This window comes from Setaria italica, chromosome I (assembly GCF_000263155.2).
Source record: "Setaria italica strain Yugu1 chromosome I, Setaria_italica_v2.0, whole genome shotgun sequence".
Lineage (NCBI taxonomy): Eukaryota > Viridiplantae > Streptophyta > Magnoliopsida > Poales > Poaceae > Setaria > Setaria italica.
Genome location: NC_028450.1, coordinates 10,684,493 through 10,711,561, shown reverse-complemented (window position 1 = coordinate 10,711,561; position 27,069 = coordinate 10,684,493). Strand labels below are relative to the sequence as shown.

General features: G+C 41.6%; 3 protein-coding genes across 3 annotated transcripts; 1 reads left to right on the top strand and 2 right to left on the bottom strand.

Annotated features, from left to right (window-relative positions):
* Window positions 1-483: 483 nt before the first annotated feature.
* Window positions 484-7,822, bottom strand: LOC101759903 (probable plastidic glucose transporter 2). The gene is made up of 15 exons (XM_004952150.4): window positions 7,486-7,822; window positions 7,177-7,263; window positions 6,985-7,084; window positions 6,810-6,877; window positions 6,592-6,724; window positions 4,227-4,326; window positions 3,994-4,106; window positions 3,808-3,901; window positions 3,335-3,485; window positions 3,085-3,228; window positions 2,938-3,011; window positions 2,749-2,834; window positions 2,072-2,186; window positions 1,159-1,343; window positions 484-950 (listed from the first exon to the last, which is right to left on the bottom strand). The coding sequence occupies exons 2-14, from the start codon at window positions 7,256-7,258 to the stop codon at window positions 1,161-1,163; spliced, it is 1,443 nt and encodes a 480-aa protein (XP_004952207.1). The 5' UTR covers window positions 7,259-7,263; window positions 7,486-7,822; the 3' UTR covers window positions 484-950; window positions 1,159-1,160.
* Window positions 7,823-12,619: 4,797 nt separating this feature from the next.
* Window positions 12,620-15,670, bottom strand: LOC101759227. Its single transcript, XM_004952148.3, has 8 exons — window positions 15,537-15,670; window positions 15,181-15,311; window positions 14,308-14,380; window positions 14,095-14,177; window positions 13,659-13,697; window positions 13,229-13,299; window positions 13,019-13,133; window positions 12,620-12,940 (listed from the first exon to the last, which is right to left on the bottom strand). The coding sequence occupies exons 1-8, from the start codon at window positions 15,652-15,654 to the stop codon at window positions 12,872-12,874; spliced, it is 699 nt and encodes a 232-aa protein (XP_004952205.1). The 5' UTR covers window positions 15,655-15,670; the 3' UTR covers window positions 12,620-12,871.
* Window positions 15,671-19,840: 4,170 nt separating this feature from the next.
* On the top strand, window positions 19,841-26,717 carry LOC101758820 (protein tesmin/TSO1-like CXC 5). Its single transcript, XM_004952147.3, has 8 exons — window positions 19,841-20,427; window positions 21,192-21,269; window positions 21,831-22,008; window positions 23,502-23,858; window positions 24,130-24,230; window positions 24,675-24,769; window positions 25,460-25,840; window positions 26,216-26,717. Exons 1-8 carry the CDS (start codon window positions 20,264-20,266, stop codon window positions 26,380-26,382), a joined length of 1,521 nt encoding a protein of 506 aa, XP_004952204.1. The 5' UTR covers window positions 19,841-20,263; the 3' UTR covers window positions 26,383-26,717.
* Window positions 26,718-27,069: the final 352 nt, after the last annotated feature.

The following is a 27,069-nucleotide window of genomic DNA, read 5'->3' as shown; positions in this document are numbered from 1 at the left end:
ATTTGAAGCAGAGCATTCCCAACCAAACCCTAAACCTAAATAGTTGATTTTGTGCCCTACCTGGAGCAGCTTTTCCATTTACTCGCTCGGGTCGGGCCGTCCCCTCGGGGTCTCCGTCTCTCAGTCGATAGATTGATGTCGCCCGTGACCGACCTCCTTTCTGGAACTGCACGGGTGGAAGTGCGTGTTTGCCATCTTGACCGCCATGTCAGGATGCACGGCCTTTGTTGACTAGCTTTGGCTCACTTGCAATGTTGTCCTGCACCGTGCAGCATCTTCAAGCTCATCACCATCAAACGGGCGTCTCTGACAAGCGTCGATCGATTGTTCGCTGAAGCCGACAGAGAGGCCAAGAGGGATCATTGCACACACGTACTCTCTGCTCTGCGCTCTGCAGTCTAATCAAACAAATGGTATGCCACACACTTACGCTCACACTCAAAACATCAAACATACTCGAGATTCAACTGTGTTAAGCGACTCTTGAGAATTTGAAGCCTGCGCTGGAATACACATCTTCCGTCCAAACACATGCCGTGCAGTGTTCTTAATTATTCGGAACATGAACATACTACATGTAATGCAAATGATGAAATATTCCCCGTTTTAACCGTGCTCATCAACAGCCAACCGTAGTATCTTCTTACTGATACTTTAACACGTATGTATATATAAAAATATAAAAGAAGACAATACATGGTATCCTATACCTAAAGGCGGGCTATACAGGCACAACCTCAGTACATGTCTATGCAGAAACCGGGATGCCCTGGCGGTCGCAGGCGCATGTCTGGAACTTCCCTGAGACCATTGCAGGGCATCGCCCGTTTTCAAGAGATGACTTGATTCAGGAATCAGCAAGCAGGATACTAGCCCACCTGGTTGGTATTCAGCAAGCACTGTAGCGTCAGATTCCAATCAATGTCGAATCCCTACCGCATGGATAGAACCTGCAATCACAAGAACATGCTGCAGCCTGTGAATCCAGTTTATCATGTGGTAAGGTGCTCAAGGACATGCTTCTAATCCATATGGACCTTAAATTTCAACCTTAAAGTCAGTTCACCTCCAGCATCTGATTATACATCATCACTGCCTTAAAATGTCGCTGCTATGGTGCCACCAATCATAAATTTAAGTTGATACAGAGATGCATACCTTTATTGTGCTTGTAGGAGTGAAACTTCGATCTCTTGCAAAGTCTTTCCCTTTGTTTCAAGGATATGGCGCCGCACAAATATTGCAGCTACCACGCAGACTGATGAAAATATTGTGTACAGAACCTGTGGACCAAGTTGCTCCAGAAGACGCAAGAACAGAAGACTAACAAAGAAGTTTACAATCTGCGGATTTTAGGTTCAACAATAGCATGTCAGCAAGTGCATTGAATTCAGAAACAGGGTAACACTGCCTATAGTAAAGCACAAATCTGCCCTAAAAAAAGGCACAAATCTAGAGCCCTCTTGCCAATTGGGATTCCAGTTCCATGCTGGGGAGAAACTAAAGAACCGCCACAAATAGTTAGGCGGTAATCGCTAAGATTGTTTTAGTTGATACTCGATCTACACCAGAAACAAAAAAAACTTAAGACAAATAATTCCAAAAGAGTAAAAGGCAAAAGCCTGATTCCATTAGAGCTTTGTAAAAGTTGTAGTGTTAGGCTCACGGGTGGGTCCGCACAACTATTCTGTTAGGATTTTGTAATAGTTGCAGTAATTTCTTGTTATTGAGGGTGCAAGCTCTTGCAGTTTTGTAAAGTCGGCACAAGTCGAAGTTGGTCATTGATGCTTTGGTGCGAATAGTTGTAGTTTTGTAAAACTAAATCAAAATTATTTCTGTAGGAGTCTTTGAATCTATGGAAATGCAAGCCTAGATTTACACACCTCAATTTGAAAACATTAAGACGATACGGCTTTATCATTCTGTGCTTGTTGATGGGTTTCCTCCCAATTGAACTAAAACAAATAAGGCAAACCAGTGCAGAGATATATAGCGTATAATTGTCCCACACAGATATGCTTATTTCTTCATATAACAATTTACATGTGCCAGATATCAACAGACTTCTTACCCAATGCACAGACATGCAGAGAGCCACAGCCTTCGCTCGTATTTTGTTGGGGAAGATTTCAGGCAAAAGAAGTCCTGGAACTGGGCCTGCTCCCAATGAAAATGACAAGACAAACCTGCAAAATTTCTAACTGTAAGTAACTGGCCTAAAAAAAAGTGGCATAACTGTTTTAAAAAGGTAACCATGTCAAAGAAAAGTTCGAACAGGTCTGCTATAAACATACAAGTAAATGGCAGACAGATATCTAACTGCTATAAACATACAATTCAACCAATTGGAAATGTTACTGTGCAGAAAACTACTACATAAAATAGGTGACACAGCATTAATAGGGAAAATTACTGCACAGGAATCAAGATGAAACAAGTTCAGGGAATTACAATCTTTGACGATATCTGATAAGTTCAATAAGTATTTCAATCAGGTAGCAATAAGTAGGTCAAAGGAGCAGATACAAGCAAAAATTAATTTGACAAGAATATTTCATATAGCCCAACATAGAGTGCCTTTCACTTTTTAGTGAGTCTTGGAAAGGCAGCAAAGAACATGATTATCTCGGATGCATTAATGTAACTCATGCTGTATGGGATACCAAAGGTAGATGTCTCAATTAAGTCAAGTTTAACATAAAAGTCACAAAGAACTAAGCTCAAATATGTAGAACTCTTGGAACTTACAACAGAATGCCACCAACTGAAAGATATACACTTGTAGAACCAAGATGACGGTTTGCTCCAATAGCCTGAAGCCCCATCGAAAAGGCCTACACCAGTAAGGTGCTGTCAGTAACATTCAACATAACTTTCTTTTAGAAAAATGTTATATTCAACATATCACTTGAAGTTCCATTTATGGTGGTTGCTTACCATCCCAAGGAAACTCCCTGAAAGAAGCATTTTTCTACCCAGCTTGTCCATTAGAACCATTGCTATAATTGAGCCTGGGAGATAGAACAGAAAGTGTCAGATGAAATGAACATAGTAGCTCATTATAAGAGTTACTTGGATGCTAACCTGCTAGATTCGAAATCCCCATGCAAATGTTGGCAAAGTTAGAAGGCACCCCTACACCTCTGAACACAGTTGAGGAGAAATAGAACACAGAATTGATGCCAGATAACTGTTGTAAAGCAAAGAGCACCGATCCAATAAAAACAACTGTAGCAAAAAAGGGACTTGTAATGAACAAACTTCATGGTCACACAGAACTCAGGTTATAAGAGCAGCATAGATGCAACAAAATGGATAACAGGATAGCTTGTACCATTGAAGTGGCGACCATTGAACAATTCTGAGTACTTTACACTTTCTCCATCGTCTCTTTCAGATCTAGAAAGTTCTGCCATGGCTGATTTTACATGAAGGGGGCCTAGAAGCTTTTCGAATTGCATCTCTGCTTCAATTGTTCTTCCACACTGCATAGAAGAACAGGTTTCATCAAATCATTATGTAAGTCTCTTGAACATCAATTCATAAATATAGTTAAGACACCTTGTCACTCCATAGTATATCAAATTATCACATAGTACAGTCCTTCATGAAGTACTAAAGCAACATGAGATACAGTTTCATGGTTTGCAAACCCATGGTATGTTGTAACCTAAACTCTTTAACACGAAAAAGAAACTAAAAACCACCCCCAGCAATATGGGTGACAAAAGGAGCACATATGCATGTTTAACTTGATAAATCAGAAGCATGACATAAAGAACCAGCAGTGACCCAAACTAAATGCACCTTGTATAGCCACTGGGGGCTCTCAGCACAGAACTCCATAGCAAGAGCTTGTAAAGTTGCTGGGATAGCTGCAACCCAGAAACATACTCTCCACCTGCCAAAAGCAACAATAGCATTAGTACAGATGGATTTCACACATATCAACTTCAACAGGCACGTAAAAGACTACAGCATAAAGTTTCTGACCATCTATCAATATCTTTAACAGGTGTACCAATTAGGAGCGATACAATGATTCCAAGACAGGTCGCAATCTGAACAAAGCTGCCATATGTACCCCTCACTGTAGGAGGAGAAACCTGCATTTCATCAGAGGTGAATGTAAACACAGATGAACCATATCAAAATTTCTGTCAGAGGACAGGGCAAATCGTAGGAGAAATCTATGAGTCATTGATGAAAAAACACCAGCTACATACCTCCGTTATATATAGTGAAGCTACTGGTGGGCCCAATCCCATCCCCGTTCCAACCAAAAATCTTCCTAGAAGCATACCCTCCAAACTATTGGTGAGAGCACTGCCAATTGTTTATTCATCAGAATCGTTCAGACAGGACAGATATAAAGTAACTTAAAAAATTTCTGACCAATACATGGTTTCTTCCAATTCCACAACAGTAGTACATGCAACCATCATTGATGCAATATAATACACTTCTTCCATGCATCACAACATTCTCAATGCCCCCTTGAAGTGCAATTTCGAATGCATTGTTATTAAATAACTTTAAGGAGCGCAGAGAACATAACACTCAATGCCATATGGTACCACATAAATTCCTCATGAGGGCAGAGAGCATACAATTGTATAACGAAGCTGATAACAAAATGGTAAATCCAAGACAATTCAGAACATCTTGTGAACCCCAGAAGGACAGCTATGCTACGGACCATCGCATTTGCATTATATGAAAATTACAAGACATAATTCCACCCAATTTTTCCAGATCATCACATTCACATCATCTGAAAATCAAAGCTCATCAAATCACCGACTTTTCTATGAACTCTGCAAGCACTGCATCGTTACTGTTGACTAGGCTGACAGGAAAGGCAACAATAACTGCTCTTCATTTTTAACTTAGTATTTACTCCAATAAAACTATGATAGTATGAACCTGGTCTTCAGGACAAATCTATACATATAATTTTCATACACCAACCTAAACTATTTTGAAATACTACGCCCAAAGAAAAACTATTTTGAACGATACTGGTAGCCAACGTTTCGGAAATCTGACTGAAGTAATGGCCAAAATATGTGCCAGGAGGGCGGAGGGGGTAGCAGTCAATTATTGAGAGTGCTACGTCAACACAAGTTTTATACTCTGCAAGAAACATCTTTCACACCCAGCAATGAAGATATCATGCTGACTCCACCCACAAAACGCAATACTAACAATAGTAATCAATTGATGGAAGGGTTATGTTAATGCAGAACTAAACAAGGGTCACAATCAGGGAAACAAGGTTACTTAACAACATTCAGAAAATAGTTGCAATTAATAACTCAATCTCTTCCTAGGGAAACAAGGGTTATGTTAATGCAGAACTAAACAAGGGTCACAATCAGGGAAATAAGGTTACTTAACAACATTCAGAAAATAGTTGCAATTAATAACTCAGTCTCTTCCTAGTTGGCAAGTCAGTCAATTTAAATTCAAAGATCTGTATGGTATTATTCAGTTCCCTTTTTTTTTCTCGAACACGCAGGAGAGCTGCGTATCAATATATTAAGAAGAGGAGGGTTTAAAGAAAACCCAAAGTTACAGCACAGGTTTATGAAAACCTGTGCAGAAAGCCCCTAGCAAAAACAGGAACTATACCCATCATTAGAGACATTCTCTCTACGGTTTCTAGGACCGACTGTGGAGCTTCCAATGTGCCCACATGACAATGTGATGTACACAAAGTTTACACCATATTCATGAGTCCTGAAAAGCTGTTACAGGACCATCACATTCATGGTTGATTTAGCAGTTTTCCACAGTTTTCGCGACAGGATTAGAATTTGAACTAACTGTTACTATTTTACTTTTACAGCACTGTCAAGTTGCTTCTTGTCAATGGGGAAATTCAATGTTTCCTTGACTTGGTGAGGAGCTTGCCTGGTGCCCACATGACAGCATGACATGTGGACTCAATGCACCTCTTATACTGTGACAATTGTCACAGAACCATCACATACTAGGTTCATAAGTCTTAATGAAGTCAAAATTTTAAATTTTGCAGATGGGTGAATTCTGCGCTTAAATCAAGCAGCTTGCCCCCGTTAAAAAAATGAAAAGAGTTGTTACCAACAATGCAACATTTCAGCAATTCAACAGAACTTTCAATAGACCAAGTCACCAGTCAGCCAGTCACCCTTAACATTCATTTTACATCACCTAAGTCCTAACAGCGAAAAATTAAATTTTTGGCAGAAGGATGTACTGTTGGAGTTGCCCTTTGTTACTCCATCCGCGTGCTCAGAAAAATAAAAAGGATTAGAGTTGTTGAACCCATAATTCAACTTTTCAGCAATTCTAACAGTACCACCAGCACCACAAGAACAGGTCAGCAGTCAGCCATTCACCACATGTTGCCACCAAGCAATATTTAGTTTTGTTTTTTGAAGGGTTCAATATTTAGTTTTGAATAACCAATTTTGTATGCTGACTGCACCCACCAAAAGAATAAGGAATGCTAGCAAGTGGCAATTAAATACTGCATTAAACCAACCAAACTACAGAGACAAGGATTTAGTGAACGAGGAAGACAAATCAACTAGCACATGATGTCACCTTATTGCAGCACCAATGATCATGGGCAGCGCACTGAGCTGGAACGCCCGGCGACGCCCAATTCCATCAGCGACGGAGCCACTGAACAGGCACCCGATAAAGGCTCCACCCAAGCAGATGCTCACCACCAGTCCTGCACCCAGCAGAGACACTGCTTGAGTAATCAAAAACAAAAGGTGACCAAAACCGCCAAAATCAGCAGCAGGAATGGGCGGTACCTTCGGCGAAGGTGTTGCCGGAGAAGCCAAGGTCGGCGGAGATGCTCTCCAGGGGCTCGTTCACCACCCTGCATCATCGCCGTCACGGCACCAAACGAGCACGAGTTTCAGATGCGGGGAGCAGAGCAATTAGAAGCAAGAGCTGAGAATGTGACGACGAGGAGAGCGCACGCACCCGGAGTGGTACCCGAAGAGGAACGAGGTGAGCGTGGCGACGCAGACGTGCGGCAGCGACATGCGCCACGACGGGCCCGCGCCAGCGTCCGTCGTCCTCACTGCGGAAATGGAGAAACCCAAAATTAAAAATCTCACCCTAAATCCATCACGGGCAAGAGAATGAGGCAGAAACGAGCGGGAGTGTACGAACTCGGCGTCTCGACGTCGGGCTCCATGGTGGCCTCCCTGGACGGCACGCGCTTGTACGCCGACGAGTTAAGCTTCCACCGCATCGCCGCTGATTTCCAGAAAGAAAACCAATGAAGCGATTAGCAAGCGATCCGCGCGCGGGACCAGAGCAGCATGGAGGAGGGATTGGGTGGGGGTGTGCGGGAATGGGGACGGGGACGGGGTCGAGAGAGATCTGGGCCGGTCTCGGTGGAGGAGGGAGGGGGACACGCGGGTTGGCGTATTAATAGCGGCGGTTAAGTAAATTAATCGGAGTACGAGGCTTGTTTACCTGGCGACCGCGTGCGGGCGCATCAGATCGCGCGGTGGAGGCGCGACGTGTCCGCCGGGCAGGTGAGGGGGAGCGCAGCGGAGCGTGGAGGCGGGCGTCGCCGGATCTGGGGAGGGAGGGGGTGGGTTCGGCGAGAGAGCACGGAGACCGAGAGGAGGAGGGCGGTGGGTGGAGGCCTGCCTTCCTGCCGAGCTAGCTCCCTGCGCGGAGATCGCGGGTGGGGGGAACGGGGGAGGGGAGGGTGCCCGTGCCGTGATGAGGTCGTGGTGCGAGCTGCGAGGCGAACACGGAGGTGACACGCAGCCACCTTTGCTTCCAGGCAGTGTCGGTTCCTGGTGCAGCAGGAGCGAGAAAGAAGGGAAGGCGTTTTGCGAACTGGCCCTTGCAGGTGACTGAATTTACTCGGGAGCAATATAGCCGTGCCGACGGCGAGGTTCCAGCCGATCAGCTCCGCACCTTTGCGTCGCGGGCTCTACAAGTCAATTTGCAATTGCAGCCTCGCAGACTTCGAAAAAAATCTTTCCGTAAAACGTAATTTTCTTTTTCTGATGACAATTAGTTTTGGTAAATTACAAATTTACCTGAACTACAGCCGAGAGAAAGATTCCTATGCTCCAGCCCCATCAGTGCTTCCATGCACTGGATGGATGACATCCATCGGATGCAAAACGGATGCCGTGCACCGACTGTGCATCTATGTTAGATTGCGAGTTGATTCGAAAAAATACAAGGGTTAAAATATAAAAGTGCATCTGGTGCATCCGCCTTGGATCCTTGATGGATGCCATCCATCCGGTGCATGGGAGCGCCTCATGGGGCCGGAGCACAGGAACCTTTCTTCCATAGCCGACTCATGTACCACCCTGATTCTAAGGTTCTTCTGTAGGTCAATTTTTTTAAAGATTATCCGTGCCCATGCAAACTAAAATCACCTTAGAGAATACATTGCTACACCTCATAGATCGTCTCGTGTAATGCCACGTATAATTTTTGTTGATGTGGAGGAGAGGGTATGAGGAGAGAGAAAGATGTCGTTGTTTCGCGAAACAACCGCCCCATAGGCTATATTTTAGGATTATGAGACGACTACTCCACGATTGTACAACTTATTGTTGTCATGTAACTCATAATATTTCTTTTTTTCTATACGCAAATTAAGGAAATAGAATTACTATGGGACAACTTAAAAAGACAACCCATTGTATATGTTGTTTGTTAAGTCGTCTTAAGATTACGTGTCAATACATGAGACCGTCCATTAGACAACACAATGCACTTATCCTTATTATACACGTTTTCACCAACCAACTGGACCCAATGCCAAGCAAAATCAGCCGAGTCGGACTCGACAGCGGGATCTACTAGAACCATGCTTAAATTTATACTCTCTTGGTTCTAAAATTATAAGGCATTTTAATTTTATCCTAAGTCAAATTTATATAATTTTGATCGAATTAATAGAAAAATATATTAGCATATACAATATTAAATAAATACACAATCAATATATATTTGTACATTTTTTCTATATATTTGGACAAAACTAGAGAAAGTTGACTTCACATAAATCTAAGAAAAGCTCCAAGAAAGTCATAGAACAATATTAGTAAAAACTGCTACTCCTCCATGCAGGCAAAACCGACATATCAATGAGCATGCATGTGTGCGGCAGAGCCGATCAGTGGCGGCCTAATGCTAAAAGGACTTAGGAGTAACATATGATGTGGTTATATTTGTGCATATGTGACCTTTGAGAATAAAAGGATTTAGATAAATCTAATGAAGAATAAAAGCCATTATAAGCACCAGAAGTAAATTAAACATGATATAAAGATAGAGGGTAGTCCAACTATTTCACACACGATGGTATTCTCGTGTGTATTGTGGATTTATTTGCTCAAAAACAATATGTATCATCATCTTAATTATGGACATACTCCGCTTGGTCCTTAAATAACTGATATTTTGGGATGCGTGCAATTAACACATTTTAATTTTGATATCAATATATTTTAAATTAATCTTTTAAAATGGTATCACTAAATTTGTCTTGATTATTAGTTTCAAAATATTATATTTTTTGGGTAAAGTTTCAAATTTTGATATTTTTAATATTTTTAATTTGTTTTGATATTATTAATTGGAAGTTAAAGTAGTGTCTTGCGCCTTGTTGCTGATTAAAATAACAATTGGGAGGGCACTGCAGCCATTGAGAGACCATAGATCACCTGATTGATTCTAGTTATGGGAAATGCATATATTAAAATTAAATCATGTTGACTTTTTATCATTGGCTTCGGGGACAAATCTAATAACGATCATGGTGCTTGTGCCCCCAAGACCCCTCCCCTCTTCTTGCAGACGCAATGCACGAGGAAGTATACCTACATCAGACTTCTCGTGATTCAGCGTCGTCAATTGAAAACCACTTGTGTTTCCACAACTCACGGCTGGACGAGCATGTTGGACACGCAACGTTCAGTAGGATTTCTTCACATTTTTCCGACCGATGGGGTCTAAGGATCTTACTAAAATACATACATGGATAAATAAGATATCAATTTAGCTTGTTGGAGTTTTTTTTTTGAATTTTGAAATCTATTAGATATAGAGTAGCATACGTCCATATTTGCTAACACGTAGAACAAATTTTTAGGGAAAACAAGTAAACTCAGACCTCCTTCGGAATAGAGTAGGATTCAATATAGGAATTTCATTGGATTTGTGGAAAATGTGTGGTTTTCAATGGATTCAATTGGAGTCACGGGGCTTGTGCCCGCCACTTGACGCACTGTGTGAGGAAGCGAAGGCGCATCAGAGATCGCTTTCTTGTGTTTTGACGTCATCCATTGAAAACTACATATTTTTCACAACACGCAGTTAGATGAGTGCTGGACACACGACATTTGGTGGGATTTCTTCACGTTCTTCCAACTGATGCGACAATGCAACGCAAAAACAAATGGGGTCTAAGGATCTTACTGAGATACATGCATGGATAAATAAGATATCAGTTTAGCTTGTTGGAGTTTTTTAACTTTGAAATCTGTTAGATATAGAGTAGCATGCATCCATGTCGCCGCGACATGTAGAATATTTTTTTACTCCTTTGGAATGGAGTAGGATTCATGTAGAAACTTTTGGGAATTATTTTTATGTAGCCCTTTGGAACAAAGAAAAATTCTTATGAAATAACTCAATCCGTAGGAACTTTGGGAGAAATCTAATATGAAGTTCAACCTCTTGCGAACTTTCATTTGTGTCTATCTCTCTCTTCTCGTTCTCATGTTGTTCTTGTGTTGTATTCAAACACTCTATTATAAAGCTTTCATGCATTCTCAATTCTATGGAAATGCAAGTGACATGCAACTATATTTCTCTATTTTTTCAATGCCTGTATTTTGAGATTCCTACGTTCCAAAGAGACCCCAGCTGCGTTTTGATTAATGCTTTGATAAATTAATATTGGACTATGGCACAAGTAATACAATATTCTAGGTAGACGAGGGTGTTGCTGCAAAGTGACCAAAACCAAATCCGAGGTCCCACTGCCCCAGCGTGCGGACGTTTCACGCAGCGCGCTTTTGTGGAGGCGGCGACGCGTGGCCGCGAATCTTTTGTGCGCCCCTCTCCGGCAAACTGGGCCCACCGCGCACAGCGCTGCTGGTGGGTGTGGTCTGTGGATCAGCGGCTCGGCGCGGAATTGACCGGAGGAAACACGCCAGCCAGCCAAGACTGGCACATGTGAATCCCTTGGCCCACCGACGGGTGGTCCTCTGGCCAATGGGCCCCGCGACGCAGCAGCTCTGTACGTGGCGGCCCCGGGTGCGCGGAGAGGGGCTCATAAATTTTTTTTCTGGTGCCTTGTCGTTTTCGCGCGGCCTGCTGTGCGATGGTGTCGTGTTGCTCGGTTTTCAGCGGTGCACGTTCGGTGCCGGGGGCATGTGAGAAGGGTCTGGACTTTTCCGGTGGGGCGCGCGGGAGGACGGAGGGAAACGTGTTTGTGCCACTCGCGCTCGCACCTTTGCGTCCGTGCGTCTTCTGACTTTTAAACGTGCATGCGCACCGTGTGTACGAAGTGAGTACTGTAGTGTAGACCAACCAAAATTTTAGGGAATGACAGGCTGTCACACGATAGTAACGCACTCGTTCGCTCGTTTTGTGTTCTGGATCTAGTAGGTGATCCCATGGACGCTGCGATCCGTTCGATCCTGCTACGAGCACACAGGTGCTTCATCTAGAAATTTGATGAAGTAACACATTAAAATTTGCAAAACATTTTCACTTTTGTGACTCCGTGAACAAAGATAAATGACTTGATTTACTCAACAATACATTTTCGTTGGGTCCGATGCACCCTAAAATGAGGTTTGTTATTTCTCCTCTCCGCGTACGAATTGAATTTTAAGTTCAAGTTTTATGGTACCAAAAGATTTGATGCCCCATCTTAAAGAATACATTAAGATTTTCTTTTCATAAGGCATGTTTAGATCTAAGTGCTAAAATTTAGCATTTTTCTGCATTAGCCTATCTAAACAGAAAGGACTAAAAAGGTAAAAAAGTATTAGCTAGTGGGGGAAGTATAAGCAGGACAATCTAATACTAAATTACCCTAGCAATGTAAAGTTGCATGAAAAGTGATTATGAAAAATTACTAATATGTTTCTCTAACATAAGACATGATGTTATCTGTCGCTATACAAAAGTTGACCTTAAAACTCAATTTTATACTCATTATTTTGTCTTTTCATTTAGGAGATAACTCAAAGCTAATTTTGTATGCGGAGTTAAAGTAGATTGTGCGATAAAATATTTTTTTCTTGAATTTTTAGAGGTCCGTCTCTTTGGCATAATGCATAAGAGCAGATCTAATAATTTGTTCAGCTGAAGCTAAAGGGTACACCGAAAATATTCAGGTGAAAATCATTTTGTTTCTATTTTACGCTGAAAAAAATAAATATTTAAACTACTTCTATTTAGCTTAGAAATTCCAGATGAGAGCCCAGTTCACGTTGCTGCCAAATCTGGGCTGAGTTATCACTTCGCCCATTCTCCAGGCCCATGAGCCTGCTATGCTTCCCCAGTTCCCACTTCCCCTGCCTGCAGATGGGTGTTTTTTTTGGTAGCATCTGAATATAAATCCAAGTACACACCAATGTATTGCCTCAGATGAGTAGTTGATGTTGCATTACATCAGTTTCTAATATATCTACAGCTAATACATCATCCATTCATCCTTCATTTTATCTCGAAGGTAATGCATAGGACCACACATCAGGTAGGTCGAAAAAGGCACGGAGCCTTTGCTTCCTGGAGCGTCAACTGGTGCCACAGCAGCACGCCATGGAACTCAGCTCATCATCTTGAGGGAAGATCAGCACTACTTCTACTTAGGGCCGCTCGTCTTTGAGGGTCCAGCACGCTCCACCATGACATCATAGAGTTGTCGGCCATTCTGCTCAAAACATTGGGTTGAATGCTGGGATATCGAGAAACAAACTTGTTTGACTTGGGGCTAAATTCGTGAACTTACGAATATCACTGGGAAGAAGTGGATCTGCCCCTCAGGTTTTGTTTGGCTCTCTTTGAAGTAAACCAAGATAGGAAATTGTGGCCACCATAGCTCCCAATTTATGAACGTTGAGTACCTATGCATGAACTAAATTGTTAGATTGTGAACCTCTTATCATGATTCATGAACAAAGAAATTGACTGGACATTCTAGCATGAAGGATTAGCATACTTCCAACGGTTCTTGCCACCAACAAACACATTTTCACCTGACTCCTGCAACTGGTCTCCAACTTTCACCTCCTATACAACACAAGCTTATGAATGAATGTTATGAAAAATAGGCATGTTCATCATTTCAGATGCAAAGATTGAGTTTAAGTAATGAAATCCTCATCATCTACTTTTTTAACAAAAATGCAGGAGCTCTGACGCTCAATCAAGGATAAAGAAGTTGTGAAGTAGAAGTCATGCCGTGCCACACCACCCTGTGAAGGGCAGCATTGGGAGAAGCCCCTTAACACAACAGAGGAGGTTACACAACTTGGTTCATCTATTTTTTTATCTCCACAAAAACGTTCTGTGCATGTATTCTCATCATGAGTTGACTGGCATGCTTCCAAATATTTATTTTACTCCTAAGAAAAGTACAGGGTACGAACCAGGGCCTCATTATCAAAGACGAACCTCACTCTTGTAGTCTGCAGAGAAAGAATGCAGCAAGGCCAACATTAGAAAAATACTAAGTCATAGTTAAACAGAAAGAGGACTTAGAGTATATCAATTCCCTATTTTTATCTTTAATAATGATACAATTGGGTTCCTAAAAAAAAGATACAATCAGGAGTGCTGGGTTGAATCGTTATGTTGCTGATACCAAGAATGAAAACACATGGATGTCTGCACAAATAATAGATAATTTGGGTTGACTGAAATGCTGTAATATATGCCCTCGAAAACAGTAATATTTATATGCTCCACGAGTTAACTTGCAGATGCTCTTGTAGAAAAGAATATAATTCTCTGATAATATGTGATCATCATGAACTCAAACAGATGATCTGAACTCCAAAAGCAGTCTGCTTAGGATATGCAGACCTGGAACAAAAGCAGCAGTCCCAGCAGTCCTACAGGTGCAGCAGCTAGAAGATTGTCTGCATATGCAAAAGCACCAGCAATCCCTGCATTTGGACAATAGCTGTTATTAAATCCCTTAATAACCATGCTAAACACTTGCCAATCTTCTTCTGTTGAGGTTTAAGTACATGTTAAGAGATGTTCTACTTAGTACTTACTAACATCAGAGCTCACCAAGTATAGCAATTGGTAACCTATAGTCGGGGTCAGGGACAACTGTTTCTCTAGTCGTTGACTTTCTTCCAATCTAGGAAGAAAGAAACATGTTAGCCGGTCAAACAAGCTGAGAGCAATATTCACTTGTAAAGAATGAGCTCTGGCAACAGAATTTCTTTGTAGCAAACTTGCAATGAAGTCATAGTGAAATTTAGTATTTCTGAACCCATTATCAGAATACTGGTGTATTATTTTTTCTCAAACGAGTAGGAGCTACTTGTTAGAACACCCACGTATTATCACTATGTTAAATTAGTTAATCAACTGGTGTGGCATGGAGTGATATGAATACGAAGTTTGAGAAGGACATCAATATGCATTTCAGGATAAGCACATTATAGAGTCCATAGGTGACCAGACAGAAGTATGCAGTAACGCAAAGTGAAGATAGGCTTATAATTGAGTAAATTTCACCGGCAGTCCTTAAACTTGTTCCGAATTCTCATTCCGGTCCTAGTACTCTCAAAATGCACATTTGAGTACCGGGACCAGGATGAGAGCTCGGGACAAGTTTTAGGACCATTATGTGCACTTTAAGAGTACGGGACCGGGATGAGAACTGGGGACAAGTTTAAGGACCGCTGGTGAAATTTACTCCTTATAATTTCTACTTTCTCCTCTGAGTTTTTATAATGCGCAGATTGACTTGGTCTCTCCACAGTTCAACATCACTCAACTCATGATATATTGCTAGCTAATAAATTAACGATCGTGTGAATACCTAGCACTTTTGTGTCAGTGTCACTAAGCAACCTACATCATGCAAATGGCAATTTAAAGCAAATCACACTAGGAGGTACTGAGAAAGTGTAGCCAAGTTTGGTGACCAACCACGGATACTATTGCCATGCGTCGCTGTTTCCCCCGCTCATGTACTCTAACCATGTAGCCCTTGCTTAGAGCATTTGCAGTGCTCCATGATGTACTAGCTGAAGGCACTCCGCACAAGGCCACATCTCTAGCTGCAGAGTTCAAAACAAAACCAGATCATACACTGCAAACGTGTCCCAAATTAATTCCTCTGTCAAGAAATTGCAGTTTCTCTCAGCAGTCAGCCAACACTAATCCTCAAGATACCATGAACACAGCAGATGCGCAAGATATGCATACTTTTGAGTGAAAAAAGCAGTACCAGGATAGCGAGAGCCTGAGAGGGGAGGGGATCTTGGAGGGACGGAGCAGGTTACCTCTGGCCGGAGCTGCGAGGAAGAGGGGAGAAGATAACGAGAGAGTGGTCGCCATGGCTCCGCCGGCCTCTGCTCTCCGCCCTCTACAGCTCCCTGTGGTGTGATTGTGTCCAGACATCCGGCACGGCGGCAGAGCGGGCTCCCCGAGCGCTGTCGTGGCCGCCCGGGCCAGGCTTTGTTCGTGGGCCGGATCACATCTTCCTCTGGGTAGTGGGCCACGTGCTATTTTGGCCCACCAAAACCCAAAGGAAGATGAGAACTTTTTTTATTTTTATATTTTTTTACGATTTCGCAGAAATAAATACTCGAACAAAGATCTATACCACCATATGAAAACGGCGGCAGGCCTAATTTCACCGGTTCATTTGGCGGAAGGATGCCTGCTGCGACGGCCTGGCTTGTTCGCTAATTGAGACGGCGTTAGGCTACTTACCACCGTTTCATACGCCTACCGCCGTTTCAAATAGCGGAACTTTACTAGCTTTCGATTTAGACAGGTTTAGCCCGGGTGGAAATGTTATAGCCGGTATAGCCGTTTCAACCGGTATACCTCTGTTTTACTTATTTTTTTTCTTTATTTTTGTATGATATTTTTAAAAGTAAAATATGTAGTTCCATTGCAACATGTAACTTCGTAATTTGAGGCTATAACTCTATTTTAATTATTTTTTTTCAATTTTTATGACATTTTTTAAAGTAAAATATGTAGAAATTCCTGCGAAACATACGAACAACAATGACTCTAGGGTGAACAACTAATTATACATTGTAGTGACATGTGTGGCACGGATGCTATCCTAAACCAGTGTTGTTGCTAAACCTAACATGTCTTAAGGTAACTGAAATAGTTGAGGAACGAGCCATGTCTACTTCCAGTAGAACTGGCTCTGCGAGGATAAATGTGTTATCAGCCTCCTGAGACTGATATTTGCATCACATTTAGTCTCACTTATGTGGGGACGCTTCAGCTTGCACCCATATGCCTCATGCACCACCTACTCTTCAAGTCCGGCCATATCGCCACCCTGAAGCGCTTCTAACTTCCATTCTGGAGGTCTTCGATTGCTACAAGAATACCTTTTTGCCAATCATGAATGAGACAAACCCCCTCCACATCCTACACAATCATGTTCTTCACCCTCTCCAGAAACCAATATCAGCTATCTCCGGACTCATTCTCCACAAATGCGATCGCAAGCGGCACCACCTGATTGTTGTCGTCGGACCCAATAGCTGTCAATATTGTTCCTTTATACCTTCCAGTAAGAAATGTGCCATCAATTCAAATGACTCGACATTGTTGGAAAGCCTCAATGTAAGGACCCAAGGTCAGGAATGATCGCTGCAGGACCTATTTGTCTGGAAACTGAGCACATGGATAGGATTTTAGGTCGTAGAAGCTTCCTAGATTCCTCTGGCATATGGTGTGCAACAGGAGAGGGAGGTTGTTATAGGATGCTTCATACATACCCCACTTCATCTCCAACGCTTTCTGCTTGGCTCGGTAAGCTTTGTTGTAGCTAATCTTGTACTTGAACTTCTCCTCTATGGCACAAACAATCGACTTGGGCTCGAAGCTGGGATGGGATTCTTCACTATCTGAGGATACATATATTGAGCAACAAAATCAGCAGTGAGGTTGCGGTGTGTTCCTTCCAATTTATCCAACAAGTATTGGTGCTGAACCACTCTAGTCACCTCCCAGTAATCCTTTCACTTCCCCTTGTATGCGTGCACCCTAAACGGGTAATTGCTTCGCACACAACAGACATCATACACCGTCGGGTTGCTCTTCACCACCTTGAACTGACGTTGCAAAGATAAAGTCGATCATCGCTTCACAGCTGCCTTCACCTCATCTTCACTAGGGTATAAAGCACCCACGCAAAGCTCATTCTCCCTGTACTCCCAAGGGACATTTTCCCCTACATTGACCTGTAGGGCGGAATGGTCATAGGTTGACCAGTTCCGCGGGACAGGATAAGCATCTTCCTCATCCGAAGAGTCATTATCCATGGCACCATTGGCCTCCTGTCCTTCCCTCTCCACCTGCTCAACTAACTCAGCAATTTCTTCCCCCTCATCAACCTCCCAATTTGGCTCACGGGCTGCAACATCATCCTCTGCATCTTCCTCTTCTGCCCCATCATCAGGAACTTTTTCATTTGGCCCATTAGTACTCTCCATATCTTCCTCGACTTCAACTTCAGCACCTCCCACTTATTTTTCCATCTGACTGCTAGACCTAGCCTTCGTGAACACTTGAACATACCATGTGAGAGGTAAACCACGCCTCGTGCAAGCATTTACATAAGCCCGGTAGCTCTGGGTTCCTTAAAGCGGGAGCAGCTCCTAAAAGTTTATGCCAGGTCGTCTCCTCACTAAGGCCCTTATAGATAGATCCACTTGATCTCTATCAAGATCGAAATCTTACAAAGCCACCTGCATATGCCCCCCAAGTCCTCTCTCTTACTCTTGGTAAATACTTGCAGAAAGACTGAAATCCACTCAAATCTACCCCTCCTGGACCATATCTAACCTCCCCCGGACCATATAACACTTGGAAATATAAACTATTCGACATGCTTGCCAAGATACACGAAACGAGCAGTCCAAATTACTCTCAATAACTTAAATTAGTTAACTAGAACGACACTTTCATTTCAATAAATGGTAGAATTTAATTCTATCATCAACACTAACAACTATTTAAGAGTAAACTAACCTTACAAACTAATTGTACCAAAGGTATTTATCCGGACAATATACGCGACAAGCAGAAAAGTTCTAACTAAATCTAATAATTCCAACTACCCCTAAAACAACTACGTTGTCAATACCTAAACAAAATGTGACCCTAGCATCTAAATTTAATCTACATAAATCAACAAACTAAATTTACTGACTAAGCTACATTTTCCTATGTCTAAAATCCACTACACTAACGAACCTACATTTTACTAAGTCTTAGATCCACTAAACTAACTAAACTAACTACTAGATCTATCTACTACTACATCTATCCACTATACTAACTAAACTAGGAGATTAAAAAAAATACCTCCACAAGCGACGAACGAAGCTTCAATCTCCCCTCCCCTCACTCCCTTTCTCCCTTTCTTTCTTTCCCTCCCTCCCTCCCTCCCTTCTCCTCCCTCCCTTCCTTCCCCTCTCCCTCCCTCCCTTCAGTCTCCCTGGCTTGCTTGATCTGCTCTGGCTCGTGTGCAAGGAATGGGCGAGAGCCCTGGGCGGTCGCGCACCCCCTTTTATAAGGGGACTCCCCACCAGCTCATCCAGTGGAACTGGCACCCTTCCGCCATTTCAAACGGCGGGCTGCTAGTTCCGCCAGCGGTAAAGCCTCAAAACTGATGCCACTCAATCCCATGGGTGGGCCGCCGAACGGGGGGCGGTAAGCGGTATGGGGGACCTACCGCCATTTCACCCAACGGTAGGTCCCATTACCGCCGTTTCAGCTGGCGAAACACCTGTATCGCCGTTTCAAATGGTGGCATAGATCTATTTCTGCAAATTTTTGGTTCGAGTATTTATTTATGCAAAATCGTAAAAAAATATAAAAATAAAAAAATTCGGAAGATGAACTAATTTCACGTGGTAGCCCAACTAGCAAAGTATACGAATCATTGAGCTATTTTGGCGAGCAAGTGCTCCGGTTTGTATTAGAGAGGTACTTTCAAATGATTGTATCGTATTTTTTTATGAATGAACGCACTCTTTTCCTGCAAAAAAAATTTGGCAGACGTAGTAGAAATGAACAATGTTAGCGCTAGAGTAGAAGAATTATCTATCTTTAGTTAGAGGAGACAAATTAGGTATACTAATGAGAAGAATATGGAAGCATTCTTTTCCCGCAAAAAAATAAAAATAAAATTGGAAGACGTAGTAGAAATGAACAGTGGTAGCGCTAGAGTAGAAGAATATCTATCTTTAGTTAGAGGAGCCAAATTAGCTACACTAATGAGAAGAATGTGGAAGGAGCCGCTCTTGGACGTACATCTATTTCACTACTGGCAGTATTACTCCTTGAGCACCATTATTACAATGGAAAGCCAGCCTATTCATTCATAATTAGTCCAGCCTTTTCACAATTTCAAATTTCTACGTCCTTGTTAGCGCTACCAAGAAACTTTCAAATTTTAATGGGACCACATCCGGGAGGTCACTGTGCTGAAATCCACAGCCGTCCAACCCTTCAAATCAATTCAAATCCAGCCGTCCAATTCAAAGCAGACAACCCCCTGTACAAAGTAGCGAGAGAGGGAGAGAGAGAGAGAGAATAACCGATAAATGCTTATAAAATATTTCAGATTCAAAAAAACTTCAAAGAGACCAAACCTCCATTGCCCCATTAGCAGCTTCTTCCCTCGATCCCAAACTCTAAAAGATTTCGCCTTTCCTCCTCTCACCTCCTCCCCAAATCCGATTCCTCTCAATCTCCGTGTTCCCGTCCCAAATTTGGCTTCTTGGTCTGATCCCTCCGACCTGCTGCGTTCTTCCCCCCTCCTGTTTCCCGCTGCTTCTTGAGTTCTAGACTGTGGATGAGTCGAGGAGCTCGCCCCTGTTCGAAGGCTCTCGATCCAATTCCGACAGCTCGCGCGGCAAGATTCGGTTTCTGAGCCGGTACGCGGCGGTCTGGGTCCCGGATTGCTGAGTCCGCCTTGAGGTTTTGGCATCAGTGACCTAAAATTGGTGGGCATTCTGGTGTGGCGATGGAGCAGGGGAGGAATCAGCAGCATCCTCAGCAGCAGCAGCCAAAGCCGGCTATTTTGGCCCCCGTGGGCGAGATGAAGGCGCCCGCGGTGGCTCCGCAGCAGCCCAAGCCACCGGCCCCTGCGATGCCGGTGCCTCGGCAGTGGCCGATGGCCATCAAACCGTGAGGAAGCTCTTCAGCTTGAGATTTTTTCCCCTTCTGTTGGTGTGTTTGCATATGGTTTCGTTCTTGGTTCGTGGCCTGTTGGTTTAGCTCAGTCGTTTCATTTGAAATACTGTTGCTTGTGGTACCAATCTGTTTAAATAAGTGGCGATTTTTGAATATGTCTAAATGTATTGAAGAACTTGAGTAGAAAAACATTCATTTGCTCGTCTCATCTGTAGCAGCAATTCGTGCCTACGATTTCTGTAAAATGTTTGAGGTGTAGTGGAGCTTAAAGTAAATTTTAGTATTTGGGGGTTCTGGCTGACCATGTTGTGCTAATCAAAACAGATGCAGATCGACAGCACTATGAAAGGCAAATGTGAATGAATTCGTTATCATGGTTTGCAATTAATTAGGATTGATGCTTATTGCTTAAATATTTCTTAAGCTAACAAAGGCAAATGTGACTGAATTCGTTATTGGCTATCATGGTTTGCAATTGATTAGTATTGATGCTTAACCATTTATTAGTGAAGTTTTGGTCAGATGGTTGGAAATGTTGATTTCTTTTGAGTTCAAATTTACAGTGTCGCATTTCTATGGGCAGACAATTTTTATATCTTCAAATTTGTCAACATACATGATTGGGATCTTGGCTTTCATGTCTTCCTAAAGAAACTGTGTTTCTTGCAATATGATTCTTTTCCGTTTACAAAAAGAAAAAGCGTGCTGCTTGCAACATATTCCTTTTATTCACCTGGTGTTGCATTCTATTTTTGCAGGCCTTCCACTGAAGCAAAAACTGTCACTCCAAAGAAAAAGAAGCATTGCAATTGTAGAAACTCAAAATGTTTGAAGATGTGAGTGTTGATATTCATTGCACATACATTTCATGTTAGTTGCAAAGCAAATATAGAGTAATACTTTACATGTTATGTGCAAGATGGTAGGCTCTCCATCAATGATTAACAATATCCATTCTCAGCAAAATAATAGTTTGTTACCATCTTAAGGGTATTGAAGTGAGCTCACTAAGAACGGTCTAACTGGTAATCTGGTAACATCGACCATTGAGAGTGCTCTGTGGTTTCTTTACCAACGAAGCATAAATGGATAAGTTTTGTGCACTTGTTCAGTCAGTGGACAAATATATATGCACATTAGTTTAGGTTTATGGGAGTGGGAGCTAACTGTTTCTTTTTGTATTATTATGTTTTATTTGTTTTCCAATTTTCGTTCTCATGCACTTATCTTTTACTCCTATTATTCCTGCTTTAATACCTTGGTATTCAAGTAATATTTTCAACTAATGTAACATTAGATTGCACGTTTCTGTGATTATTTGATTATTTTTCCTTATATAGCGTGTCATGCTATGTTACTAGAAGGTAAACTCTACTGACTTGGTGATGGTTTACTAGGTACTGTGAGTGCTTTCAAGAACTTCAATTCTGTGATGGCTGCAACTGTTCAAATTGTGGAAACATCGTCGGGAACGAGAAAGCCAGAAATGAAGCTATGGAAGCGATTCGTCAACGTAATCCACTTGCTTTTCAGCCTAAAATTGAAAATGGCCCAAGTACACACAATGTTCGAAAGGTACCTTCCTCCAATAGGATTCTTAATAACATGTTGCCATGTTGGCTGATTTGTATTATACTGTCTAAACCCAGGGACAGTTCACGTGTCTTTGCCATCTCTTATTCCACAGGAAGCTTATTTTAGTTTGGAGACATTGTTTTTCTCCCAATTATCAATGAAATAGACAACACTAAGTATTACAGATACTTAGATGACACATTCATCAGTAACTCTGTTTTTTTAGCATGTTGTGGTTACTCGCTACTGTTGTAACTGGATCCAAGAAATGGGCATGCCAGTATCTGAGGTTGCTGGTCTTTCCTGGATTCTGGCAAGCCAGCAATTGAATGATCAACAAGCGGTGGTTGAAGTTTGAGTTATTTCATTTTCTTCCTCCCCTTTTTCCTAAAAATTCTCAAGAATTTCCTTCTTTACAGAGCATAGAGTAGTGAGTACAGGAGTGAAAAGAGCTCAAAATAATATATTCTTACTAGGTGAACAATATTTCCTCAATTAACCTGGAAACTGGTAGCCAATCTGTCCTTTTTAACCCTGAACCCTGATGGCATACCTAAAGTTTTGTTTTGATCAATAAATCTCTTCTGTGTATTTGCTATGATGTAATTTGTTATAATTATAGCTCACACCTGAGTAGCATAAGTAGGCCCGGGTTCGACTCCCTGTGGGAGCAAATTAAATGGGGCTGCATTAACAAAAGGCCCCTCGTCGGCTGTGTTCCTAGTTATACATGTAACCACTGCGGCTGCCTTCAGCGAGATGCACGTGGCCCATGTGTCCTGGGCACTGTGGTGCATCCAGGCAGCCGGTCTTCGGGGTCTTTTCTCGACCGGGACAGTAAGAGATTCTTCTTAATGCAAAGCTCTGGGGGCGGTCTTTTCCCCCATTGGTTGAGTATTTTTTTTATGTATCAACAATAATCCAATATACAGCTGTGCCCATATACAAGCTTACTTTCTCCATGCTGCTGAATTTCTGTCTTTGAAAAAGTGCGTGTCTCTGTATCGGTGACACACTGACACAGTTGGACGCACTCAGCATGTATGTTTCATGTTATATTTACTTTCATACTCCCTCGTTAACTTGTTTACAGTTATTCTGAAATGAGACATTTATGTTCTATCCCTCAAATTGATATGACTTGTTTATCTAATTCATTGCATCTGATATTAATCTCTACTTATTGTTTTTTCAATTCCAATGGCTTTAATTAACATGAAAACTGCCAAAGTGATATTGGATTCTTTGGTTCTGTTACATTCTAAGCTTCAATATTCTGTGTTGGCCAGTTAAAGTTTCCATTTTATTTTTTATTTTCCTAGGGATATTTTTCCTCTCTGTTAGCAGGATATTTTTCTGCTTTCTGAAATTTGATTCTGAACATGTGCCCAATCCATATGTTCTAGGATATGTGTGCTTTTGCTCAGTAAATACAATCTATTTGTGTTTTCGATTGAGCTGCATGTGACCATACTATCTTTCTTGACCTTTAGGATACTTCCGGAGCAGTGCCTCTTGTACCAAAGCATAATAAAGGCTGTCATTGCAAGAAGTCAGGATGCCTAAAGAAGTATTGTGAATGCTACCAAGCAAATGTTCTTTGCTCCAAGAATTGTAGGTGCATGGACTGTAAGAACTTTGAAGGAAGTGAGGAACGAAAAGCTTTAGTTCAAGGGGACTATGCATCTGATGGAAATAAAACTCAACAAGCAGCTAGGGTAGCAATTAATGGTACCATTGGATCATCAGGATACAACCATTCTCCAGTGCGGAGAAAAAGATCTCGTGAAGATGCCGTAGGTATTAGGATAAACAGTGAAGGAAGTATGCCAGAGACACAATTTCAACAGGTATGTTCCAACTTCCTAACGATTTGGTCAGCACCTATAAACTGCTTGAATGAATTCTGAGACGCATAAGAAATTTAACTGAATACTGAGTTAAAAATGATAATTTCATCTCTTGTTATTGACATCGCTATTCTTTGGATGCCTGTGCTGAAACACACTAGTAATTTCATTTTTTTCATCATCTTTGTTGCTATAATACCTTTTTTTTTGCCTAATGCTTATTTACTTGTCTAACCCTTTTTCCTATTTTTGCAATTTTCTTGTGTGCTAGGGTAACCATGCAGACACTTCACTGCTTGCACCCTATTCCACAGGATTTGATGGGCACAGTGCTGCCAATTCCCAATCGAAATCATATAACCCAATCTACAGGTAGGTTGGAAGATATTTAGCATTCTATTAAATAACACAATAGTTGGCCAAAACGAGCTGATTACCTGTTAGGCTGTTAAGGACCTGGAATTGCTCAATTGCCCAGTCAACCGCTACATGAAGGTGCTCTAGTTTGTTTGTGGACTAGTCAAAGAGGGGGTGGGGGGCTTTTTGAACTAGTGCCATTCCAGAGGGCAGAGTGTAAACCCATCTGGCCTTTGATATGATGCTACATGCAAACATTTAATTGCAATGTTACTGCAGCATTCTTGTGACTAGCTCCATACAGGTGGTTCAATCCACATAATTTATTTTTTTGAAATAGTTGTTTGTGCTAATCTTCAATTATAGAATTATTTCAAACCCAAATATATTAACAAACAATTTTGCTAGTCCCTGTTTACTTTGTGTACCTTCTCCTGATGAAAAGTAATATTTTATCAGGTCTCCACTTGCAAACACCATCCACCTTAGTGAGGTCAATGATCTTGTCACGCAATTGGTGACTGTGTGCAGAATGGCTGCAGCAACAATAGCTGGTACAGAGTCTTTGGCCTTTGTTCCTATTTTCTCTAATTATTTTTAAAACCCCAAAATTTGCATATAACATTAGTGCTAGTTTAAGTATTAGACATCACTGACAGAGTTGTGTGCACTGGAAATAAGAAATGGGATGATACTTAGAAGGCACTAACCTAGTTATACAATTCTCTCCTTTTTTGGTAAAAAATCCTAGTTATTCGAATTTGTTAACCAGCAGCATTTTCATATAATTTTCTATAGTCCTTGGCCTTCTAACCACATTTACTTTCACATATGTCAATTCGAAGTCTAGAACCAATTTGGACCAAATGTTTGAGCATTATATGCTTTACGGGAAAGAAAAGATAAAGTAATATAATGTTAATTCTAGAGTGAAGCAAAACAAAACCCTTGATGTCCACCTTTTTTCGCGGAAACAGTAACTAATTTTGTATTGATAAACATCTTAGTGTCATAATTTGAGATCAACATGAGAAGATAAATTATGACACATTATGTCATTCTTTGATATCAACATGAGAACGCATGTAAGTAGGATTTAGGGTACATGTGTGTATGGACACTGACTCAAAATTGATTATGCTGCATGAGACAAGCCTCGAGCTAGATTTTGCACCTCTGTTTTGAGGAGTGATTGTCATAACCCTAGATCGTTTCTACTAATTTTGTTTTGCTTGTATTTACAGATAATAAAGTGGATGGGACTACAGTGGAGAAGGAATTCCATGTGAATGGTGAGTTAAGCAATGGTAACTGCAAACAGCAACAATTGTCAGAAGCCTCCCGGATGGATATCCTCACAAGAGGATGTAGTGATCCACCAAACAGTAATGAAATGGACTCCCATTGGTCTGACACTGCTAAAGATTCTAGGCCTGCATCTCCAACAACACAAGCACTAATGTGCGATGAGCAGGATACCACATTTGGAAACGATTATAGAAGTTCATATCCCTCGGTTTCATGTGATCAAGATATTTCCGAGATAAATGCTGCACAAGAAAACCTGGTATTGACTGGGTTGCGAGAGTATCTCCGTGTGATTATCACACGTGGAAAAATAAATGGTGAGTTGGTCTTGCCCTTGTTGGTGTGGCCTTCAGTGAATGTGTCATTCAATTTCCTAAGTGCCGATAAAATGCAAGTAGTTTTCGATGGAATTGTCACATCTCAAAACCGTAGGAGCTAGCACTGTCTATTTATGAAATTTGGGGATATTTATGCCAAATCTTGTTATTTTACTTGTAACATCAACCAAGGCTTCTGAGGTCCATGTTTGCATATGTTCTTTGTTTTAATAACTGGATCCTGGAAACTAGAACTTCTTATACCCATGCAACTATCGTCTGCTTATCAATACTGTTGGAAGTTTGTATCTGCATAATCTTATTACATTACTTTCAGATGGACTTGTCATTGTAACATTGGTGCTCATGTTGTAGAACACAAATCCTCTTCAGAGGCAGCGATGGAATTGGATGGCCGACAACATGGAGCAATGCCTGCTTTTGCCCCGAGAGAAGTTAGAGAAAACATTCCTTCTTCGAATGGCATTGAAACCCCTGGAATTAATCAAAAATTGACCCATGATGATGGATCGAAAAGGTAATAGTGGAAGTTAAGATCAACAATTGACCCAGGATGGTGGACTGAAAAAGACAACAGTGGAAGTTAAGTAGAACTAGGTACAAGATTGAACTTGTGCACTTGAAGATCCCTGCGCTACAAATTAATTATGTACATAGATGGGCAAGATTGGTGGTATAGGCCCTGTTGCCGTTTCTGGCAACTGGCCTTGTAGGAAGAGAACAACCATTCATGAGGTGTAGCAAGCAAAAAAAAATAATGCCAGCTACACACTGATGTAATAATTTAATAAATATGATTCATTGTTTGATGTGTCTTGGATTTTGTATAAAGCTGATCCTTCCTGGTTTTATTACTGACGACAGTAATCTTGAGAGTTGAGAATGTGAGTACTTTCTCCGTTGTCTTGTGAAACAAAAGAACCCCGTTCGATACACTTAATTTTGATTCTGCACGTAATCAGTAGCAGTTACGTTTGGGGTACTGATTCAATCCCGCGTCCGTTGCAGCTTCAAATGACTTGTTGATCTTTTTATGTTCCTGTCGTTATGCTGATTAGTGGTGTACTGCTCTTGAGTCTAGGCTAGCTCTCTGTTCTTGACATGTGAAGGAGCTGACGTATGTTTGGATTCCATCCAAGTTTCCAAGGCACATTTTCAGGAGACTGATTTTTTTATTATTGTTTCAGTCGACATATTCGATGATGCAC